The 10,018-nt window shown below is 36.2% G+C and overlaps 1 protein-coding gene across 1 annotated transcript in view; it reads left to right on the forward strand.

Moving 5' to 3' along the window:
• COL19A1 (collagen type XIX alpha 1 chain) overlaps positions 1-10,018 on the forward strand; it is a gene marked incomplete at its 5' end in the record, with an annotated part of 154,010 nt that overhangs the window by 18,170 nt on the left and 125,822 nt on the right. The window contains 2 exons of the mRNA XM_029285489.1: positions 4,624-4,747; positions 5,812-6,087. Of these exons, the coding sequence (XP_029141322.1) occupies positions 4,624-4,747; positions 5,812-6,087 (400 nt within the window). The remainder of the gene's footprint in view (positions 1-4,623; positions 4,748-5,811; positions 6,088-10,018) is intronic.

Raw genomic sequence — 10,018 nt, forward strand, 5'->3', positions numbered from 1 at the left:
TCACATCTTAGGACAAAGGTTTTTTTCGCACTAACAGCTTCAGAATCACTGATCGTTAAATTATTTGCAAGATGACAGGTGACGGTAGGTGTCAGCTGGAAGACAAAATGTCTTTCCATTAACGCCAAACATCTCTCACTTCACTCTCAGGAAATGTAACTTGGATCAGCTTTCTTTTCCTGGAAGACATTCAGCAACCTAGAGGCCCCATTGATACATGTAAATACGGAAGTTAATCACAACCTCTAATTTGGTCTCATTCAGCACGGGAGAATTAGTGTTCATAACATTTAAAAATAGCAGATTTTTTTTTCCACCAGTGCTTTTTAAAGCAAAATCTGAAAGGTAAATAAAGATTGCCTTACTAAATTTCATAGGGGTACCTCTTCCTACCGCTTCTCAAAAATAGTCCTGCCACTCAGTTTGCCTATAGTTCAATTATGACTCTGCTGGCTTGATTAAGAGCCAGGCATGAAAACTTGGAACACTTAGGGAAAGCTGAAAGGAAGATGAATAGCATTGGTAGCCTGCTTTAATTTGTGGGACCTGCTCCACTTACCTATTAAGTCACGTAACTTCAGCTATAAAGTGCAGGGCACTTTCTGTAGCCCCTGATACAGAAGCTGGCCAGAGTAACCTGCTGTTTGCCATATTTCCATGAACACATCTTCATTGAGCTACTAGTTCTTCCCTCTTCCAGCTATATTTTCTGTTCATTATTTATTTATTTAAAACATCGCTATAGCTTCCTATCTCATAACCCACTCTGAGTGGCTTCAATCTGAAGTTAAAACAACGTACAAAAACCTATTGAAACTATAAAACTATAAAAATGAAATGCATTAAAACATTGACTGTTTTAATGTGCAACATGCACCGTTAGTAGCAAAACTTTACGTGGACTTAGGCCACTGATTTTAATTCTAAGGAATTGTTTCTCTGGTGGCATTAAAGCCAAAGTCTACAAAGTCTACAAGCATATCTATAGCTTCCTATCTTATAACCCACTCTGAGTGGCTTCAATCTGAAGTTAAAACAACGTACAAAAACCTATTGAAACTATAAAACTATAAAAATGAAATGCATTAAAACATTGACTGTTTTAATGTGCAACGTGAACTGTTAATAGCAAAAATTTACGTGGACTTAGGCCACTGATTTTAATTCTAAGGAATTGTTTCTCTGGTGGCATTAAAGCCAAAGTCTACAACTTTGGTATTGCATTTAAAAAAGGAAAAAAGGGAAAACAATTAGCAGCATTTATCTCTATGTGACATTCATATGCAATCAGGGCTGGGGCTATCCCAGGCAACTTCACTAATGAAAACTGAAATTGCTTCAGCTTGAAGCAAAGAACGTGCTGTCTCTTACTGGTACCTGCACACAGATGACAAATCTGATACTACACCCAAGAGAAATGTACTGGATTCAGTCAATCAGTCAGCTTATTAAACTCCTAGACTAGTACAAAAAGTATGTCCATGAGTAATCTGTGAGGACTTATAAATCTATCTTATGAAATCAATAAAATTTGAAACAAAATTAAAATACATCTGTAAAACAACCTGGAATCTGCTTTTTTAAATATGAGTGACATTGTGGTGCTTACTCAGCATCTACTATTCTGTTTTAAAGTTTAATGCATATATGCTCTAGTCTAAAAGAAGTGATTGCCTAGGAGCAAAAATCAATTGTTTTGATTTATCACGTTTTATCAAAACAATGTGTGTATGTGTGTAACTTGTAGCATAGCTGCTGTGTGCCAAAGATTCAAACAGTGTAGATTATCTGTTTGGTCCCTGAAGAAAGAATATATATCAAAAGAAAAGTAAATCTCCAGCCAATTAATTGGTGCCAAGTTACACAAGTCTTTTATGATTGTCTCAGAGGATATGCTTCATATTTTATCTTCTAAGACAAAAAGTGAATGCTTATAATAACTGCAGCAGGTAGGGAATAATTAATTGCAAAACTGGCATTTTTACCATGACTAGCTCAGAGAAAATTACTGCATAAAAAGGATTATTGGCCATAGCTCCTTTTGATATATAATCTGCTTCATGCTCTCAACAACAGGTTAAAGAAAAGTAGAAAAATCTGCAGTCTGCTAGAAAATAAATGTTGTTAAGTAAAAGCAGGCAATTATCAAATTCCAAATTAACATTTGCTACTGTATGTACTGTCAATAACATGCATTGCTAATTAGTAGGTAGAATAAAACAACTGGAAAATCCAAAATCAGCTGTGAGAGAACATCCTTGTTCAGCCTGGTTCCAACTGAGCATCAAAAATCCAAAATATAACAGGTGTAGAGTAAGCTAGAAACCACCCCAGAAAACGTGTTCACTAATAGCTTATCTGTTCTGTTTCTTCCATGTTCAACCCAAGACTTATAGAAGGTTTTTCTAGTACAGGATGGAGACCCACAAAGAATATGTTTTGCTAATACTTTTTTTCTCTCAACATTTCTTGCTTTCCATTTTTGTATCATGTGATTGTGACAAATTCTGTAATAATACAAAATTTAAATGTAGGCCTTGCTTAATTTGCTTCTGTTTGCTAGTAGTGGCCGTCATCACAACCATAATGTGCATTATTAAGTCATTCAAAGATGGAGGATTTCTTCAGGCTTCTAGTTTGTGGAACTCTTTAGATACTGTCCACAGTATCTAAGCAAGCAGAGATTTGTGCTGTTAGGATATATTCTGATTGTAGCTTTTCCTTTGCTCTGAGGGTTATGGTAATTGTTGTGTCCTGAGCCTGCAGAAGCAGGCTCGGGACGATGCAAGAGTCCCGGGCATTTGCAAAAGCTACCTGGGACCAGACTGAGTGGCGCCGGCCTTGCACACATGCGCAAGGCGGGAAAAGACTGCCTGTGATTGGTTGAAATTGCCCGGGGATCAGAGGGTATAAATAGAGGCCTGCGCGCCTCTGCTCGGGTTGTTCGTTGACTGTAGTCAGAGAATAAAGACATGTTTGGAACTGCATTGTGTCCTGCGCCATTATTCTCCGGACTTAACAGTAATGTTGCTCCCTTCCTTTCATCTGCATTTATTTCTCAATAGTAGTTAGGTGCCATGATATATAAAAAGTATGGTCTTCCTCAGAAATTATGATTAACCTGTATGTGTAACTTATTGGTCTGACTAGCATATTTCTTAACTTGAATTAGAAGCTATAAGAGGCTTTTTGGTTTATATTCAGAGATCACCTGGGGTGAAATTCACTCTTAGGCAGAAGGCCAGTGAAAGACTGCCTATCAGATTGCACTTGAGAGTCGTGTGTAAGTCTTATGCTCGGGCACCAGGCTGATCAGGAATATCTCCTGGAAAATGTGCTGCATGAATGGGCAGTTTGCCCAATTATTTATCCCATGAATGACAAGAGCCCCTCGGGGTAGGGTGTGGTGAAGAAGCAACAGACAGGAACTGGTGCCAGCAAACATGACTATGTGAGCTTCCTGTTTGGAGCTTTCAGTAACCATTTCATGAGCAATCCTCTAAACTCAGAGATCAGGCATAATTTCAGCACTTCTGGACTAGCCATCTTAATATAAACAGTACTTTGAAAACCCAAATTGGAAGAGTCATAAAATGGGTGTCCACTTAGGCAGAACTTTCATAAAACTATAGACATGGAAGAATTTCTTCTCCTTTTATCTGGTGCTGTTTTCTCATTTTCACAATATACATATTTATGTCTCCTCAAACACTAGCAATTTGGCCCTATGCATGAGTCTCCATTTCTCCATCATCAGATCAGTTTATAGGCATAAGGACAGTCTTTATCAAACAGTGCCTAAAAGTATAGGGATATACTTTTAATCTTTCTGAGCATCTACAATTCCTGATTATATGAAAGAAAGTTCATGCCTTGTATCCAAATGTATTGTCTGAATAGGATCAACATATAAAAGCTTGATCTGAACTTGTGCCATTGCCAGGTCATCTTTCATTGGTGAGAAATACAATAACATATTTTATAAATAATTTGTTTATTTGAGATTTAGTGAGTTCTGTGAAATTATCCTGTTCTAAGTCATAGGTTAAGCAATATGTAGTTTAAAACATATTGCCTAGTTTAAAACTTAAATAATGAAGCCTGAACTGCAGTGAGATTTTTGAATATATTTTCTATAGGATTGCCCTGCACATAGCAACAATGCAAATGGGGGATGTGTCTAGTACCTAGTGTGCAGCAAATTTTCACAGTTAGCTTTAGAAGGATTACTTTTTCCTGTGACAAGGGTTTTCTTGATTAAAAAGATTGACTTTCATGATGGAAGAACGGATTTTTTGTTTTTTTTTTCTGGCAAAAAGATGGGAATGAGTTCATGTTTAATTGTAATTTCAATAGTAACATATGTATGAAATGTAATAAAGATGATGAAAAGTAGATTTCCAACAAGGTGTGGTTTTGTGGGTAGCATTAGACCTGAACAATTATGATTATAGTAACCTCAAGAGATGGAACAGTCTTTTGAATACAATAGAGTTGCCCAAGTACCTATGAACCCAAAATTAATTTCTGTGTATTTCATCATCTGTTTGCTCCCATATTTTATAAAAAATCATCACAGTTGGTTTAATAAGACAATTTCTTCCACTACACCCCAACCTTTAGGCAATTGTTTCCAAATGGGTTCCCAGAGGAATACTTCATAACAGCCACATTCCGTGTCAGAAGAAACAGCAAAAGAGAACGCTGGTATTTACTGCAGATTTTAGATCAGCATAATTTGCCACAGGTTAGAATAAATTCAATTATTTGGTATTGTTACTTCTTTAGTTGTGTTTGTTCGTTCGTTTCCTATTCCCATCCCCAATAAAATGATAGCTACAGCTTTGTGAATGGCTAGATAGTCCCAGTGGTGGGATTCAAATATGTGAACAACCGGTTCTCTGTGTGGATGCCGCTTCCGGAAGTCCGTTCTGGCCCTGGGCAACAAAAAATTAGCTACCGGTTCTGCCGAAGTGGTGCGAACTGACTGAATCCGACCACTGGATAGACCCCTCCAGATTATGCAACTACTGATATGGCTTGGATACCACAGTGGTCATTTTTTAAATAGCAATTATAGAATGATTTACATAGGAGTAATGGAGCCTTGGGATGGCATGTGTTGGGAAGTTAACATTTTGTCTTTTGGTTTGAAGAATATTGAAACCTGTAGAATATAACAAATTAAGTGAAAGGTTGGAGTTTGATGTTTAATGACAAGGTTGCATGGAAAAATATTCAAGAGACAGATTCAGAAAGCTTAAACAAGTAAAAGATACATCTAGACTCGTCAGGGAAAGTTTGGACTGCCACCAACTGAAAAATTGTTTAATTTTTAGTAGTTTAATACATCCCATCCCATCCCATGTCTTATTGGAGCCCTGGTGGTGCAATGGTTAGAATGCAGTATTGTAGGTAAACTCTGCCCACAGTCTGAAGTTCGAACCTGAGGGGGCTCAAGATTGATTCAGTCTTCTATCCTTTGGGGGTTGGTAAAATGAGAACCCAGATTGTTGGGGGCAATGGGCTGACATTTTAAATCATGCCGAGAGTCTGTACATAAATCTAAATGCAAATTGCTGTTGCTACTGTGGAGTCCCCTGCTCCTCTGGGGAGCTTTTGAGGGGGCTGAGGGGCTGCATCAGGAAGGAGGGGGTGAGAAAGTTTCACTTTCTGAGGAGAACTTGACATGTGATTCCAAACATTTCCAGCATGTACTGACGTCTATGATTGTATTCTCTTCTTTGCTATCTTGCAGTTTATTTCATTTTGAAAGCACTGAAATTTGTGTGTGTGTATATTTTTGTTCAGGCTTACATCTCAATTGATGGTTTAAAAAAAGCTATAGAGTATGTCATGCAATCTACCCAGCGGAACTCCCTGCGCTATGTCTTTAAAAGCCGCAAAATCTATCCTATCTTTGACCGTCAATGGCATAAGCTTGGCATCAGTGTGCAATCAAGGAAGATTTCTCTTTATGTGGACTGCAGCTTAATTGAACAAAGGATGACTGAGGAAAAAGCTAGCCCTGACGTTCAGGGAAAGATTCTCATTGCTACTCATTATTTAGACGGCAAACCTGTGGATGTAAGTGTTCATGTCCATGTTTTAATAAATTACGTGGTTTTATGCTGCTTTTATGGAAAAGGAAGTGGTGGGTGTTATTGTTATGTTGTTTTTGTTCATTGTTCTGAATTTATAAGATGCTAATATGATAGATAGATAGATAGATAGATAGATAGATAGATAGATAGATAGATAGATAGATAGATAGATAGATAGATAGATAGATAGAGAGATAGAGAGATAGAGAGATAGAGAGATAGAGAGATAGAGAGATAGATAGATAGATAGATAGATAGATAGATAGATAGATAGATAGATAGACAGATAGACAGACAGACAGACAGACAGACAGACAGACAGACAGACAGACAGACAGACAGGCAGGCAGGCAGGCAGGCAGGCAGGCAGGCAGGCAGGCAGGCAGGCAGGCAGGCAGGCAGGCAGGCAGGCAGGCAGGCAGACAGACAGATAGATAGAACAACATCAAATTGGTGAGCTGGAAAAACTTGAATGATTTCTGCTTATGAATTAGAACAATTTTGTTGATGAGACACATTGCTGAAAAGGAAAGGAAAATATTTTTTTCCTCTTCCTATAATTTCCTGCTCCCTAAAATGTTTTTTTCTGAAAGCTTGGAACCCTTCAAAAATAATTGGAGATCATTGGAACTGAAGGAGAGAACTGGGAGTAAACCAAAATTGCCTCCTGCTTCTTCACGTAGAACCTTCTCTAGAAAAAATAATTGCATCATTGAATGAGCCCTGCATGTATAGAATATCATATCTGAATCCAGACATATGCATTTTACATATGTTTAGAAAGCAGACTTTTTCAATTTTGATGCCCTGAGATCCTTTAGAAATGAAGTCTGAATCCTAAAAGAAATGAAGTCTGAGTCCTAAAAGAAAAGAAATCTGAATCCTAAAAGCAGCAAATATTTTTAGAGTGTTATCTCTTCTGTGCTGCAGATATCAAATAAAGGGTCAGGTTTAACTTAAAGTATTCTGAAAACCACTTATGTAATAGGAATTGAGTTACAATAAAGAGGATACCATGACACATTTAAGGATACACATCCGCTTTAATGCACATTCTTTACTGTGCTAAAAGTAAAATAATTTTAGAATTTTTTATGCATTTTTATTAAGAATTTTATTTACAATGGTAAAAACTTATACAATCTAGAAAAAGAGAAGAAAATGGCAAGGAAGAATAAAAAATACAGGAAAAGAGAAAAAAGGAAATATATAAAGAAATGACTTTCAACCTTCGTCACAAGTACGGTATAAACACATTTAATAAATTTTCATACCCCCCATAAGGTTAAACAGATAACTTTTCATCCCATATTCCACACCTTATTTATAAGCAAATACATAAAACATCAATTTTTCAATCTTGGTGTCAGCAAAAATCCATTAATTTTTTCCCAGAACATTGAAAAAAATATCTTATTTTGACTTTGATCTGATAAACCAGCTTTATATTCCTTCCTTTTAATTCAATCAAATATTGTTATAGAAATTCATTTCTCTTCAATTCTTCTTTATCCTGTCAAACAGATTTACTCAAGACTTTAACAAGCTTCTTATGTAGATCCAATAAGAAAACATTTTCAGGTCATTCCCCTGGCTTATAATTTGCATCTCACTTTTAATTTTTAAAACATCAACCAGGTTTTTTTTTGTATATCCAGTAAAGTGTCCTTTTCCAAATTATTCTCTTGGCCTGTCATTCAAATCCACATTCTGTACTTCCTCTGGCCACCCTGTTTGTTTACATGGAATAGTAACAGAGACTATTCATAGCAGGATAAAATAGCTACAACCCCAATCTTTCGTGATGCCTTCATTTTTTTTTTTTTACTTAGATCCCCTATTTTTATGTTTGTTTATTTTTATGCTACAATGTTCTGGAAAAGATCAAAAAGAACTTGAGCAACTGCTTTTTTTGTCACACTTCAATCACCTTGACAATTGTGGCTTGCCTCACCCATCATGAGAATCTCCGCCTTTGGAACTGCCCCAATCTACTCTCCACTTAATCAGGGTCAGGCTTAGAGCTCAATTTCCTCTGCTTTCCAACTTTGAGATTTTAGTTTAGTCCTGCAATTTTTCTGGAATGAAGTAGATTGAATTATAAACTTGTCATTAGTGCCTGACCTTTCATTAGGGCTTCCAAAGCAATCAAATAAAACTTATTTTCTGGACTTTCCTCACAGGTAAACAGTTCAATCCCTTAAGGTAATACATTTATCACATTTTGACTTTCTCCTCTACCTTATTTTACTTTTAGTAAGGATGTTTCTCTTTTTTTTTCAGCCTACTGATGAAGCGTTTTTGAAAGAACTTACATATCTCTGTCTTCCAGTTTACCTTCCATTTCTAGAATAAGGGAGATCTTCTCCTGTATTCTCCCTGAATTAAGATCAAGACCCTTTGGGCCTATGGCTATTCCCTTATTTACCTTTCTTTTTTAATCTTAAAAAGCAGCTTTTAGTGGCCATGACTTCAATTAATCAGCCGAAGAACTGTGTATCTTATGAAAAGACTGTCATTTTTATAGGGACAAATGTTTTTATTATCCAACCTCTTAAGTTTTTTCCCCACTTGGATTAGGATATAATATTTCTTACTTTTTGTCCTAATTCCTCAGCTCCATAGAAACATCTCTGATTTTGCTTTTTATCTGGCATTTTTTCTGAGACTTTGTTTTTTCCAAGGCCATTATAAAGGCCATGGTTTTCTATTCAGCATTTTTTCCAGATGGATAGCCTGCTGCCATCTGACCAAACAGCTGTGCCTTCTTCCAATCTGTGATCACTCCAAAAGAATCAACAGCTTTCCTCCAGATCTTCTGCTGCTGGAACAATGTTGAGCAGTAACATGGGTTCAGCCCTTTGGTTTCATTCAGCATCAAAGCCTGAATCTTTATTCCCAGAAAGGATGTGGCCTTTGGAAGAATGTGGCATTTTTGGTCAATTTATGATGACTAGAACCTTGTCCAACAAGGATAATATTATTTTTTTCTCATATATATGAAAATTCATAAATTTTGGAACAAAGTGACATCTAATATTAAAAACTACATCTTATATGAACCTCTATTCCATTATATATATTATTATTATTTCAGTTAATTTATAAAGCAATGTTATCAATCAACAACTGCGCTCAAAATAAAGGTGAAATAACTCTACCAATAGTTTTACAATAGAACATATATGACTCATAAAGAAAAATGTTAAGAGGAAAGTTGAAAGATTTAATTGATGTAGTCTGAGGTTTTTTAACATGCATAGTGACTGTGAGATAGATAAAAGTGCTTTCCATATACATTGTTAGTTATGTTTAAGGAACATATTTTCTTCACAGGAAAATAGATATGAGCAAATAGCTGCAGCACTTCAGTTGTTTCATATATGATGGATGATTTAATATTTTTGTTTAATAACTTGGTAACCAACTTATATGAACCTTTTCAATATTGTCCATTCAGTTAATTTTCACAATAGTACATGGAAGAGAAATATAGCAATTTTATGTTCCTATCTATTTATCCTTCCCTCATTTTTTATCACTGTACCGTTCTTGCCCAGTGCCTCTGGTTTTTTTGTCACATTTCCTTCATTTCTTAATCCTTTTCTTTCTTTCAAAGGTCATCATTGACCCTTCCATCTGGTTGCTTTTTCCAGAGACTAAATAAATGTCTCACAGAACAGCATGCAAAGAGTCTGCTGCAGCATGCACATTCTTATACAGTATACTATGTATGAAAAAGGACTCTCTTGGAAATAGTACATTATTTCTTAGAATGAAAGCAATTTTTAAAAAATCATCTTTCTCCCAATCCCCCTAGGCAGTGGTGGGATTCAAATATGTAATGACTGGTTCTCTGTGTGGATGCCGCTTCCAGAAGTCCATTCTGGGCCTGGGCAACAAAAAATTAGCTA

Source organism: Protobothrops mucrosquamatus, unplaced genomic scaffold (assembly GCF_001527695.2).
Source record: "Protobothrops mucrosquamatus isolate PMUCROS unplaced genomic scaffold, P.Mucros_1.0 scaffold1762, whole genome shotgun sequence".
NCBI classification, from domain to species: domain Eukaryota; kingdom Metazoa; phylum Chordata; class Lepidosauria; order Squamata; family Viperidae; genus Protobothrops; species Protobothrops mucrosquamatus.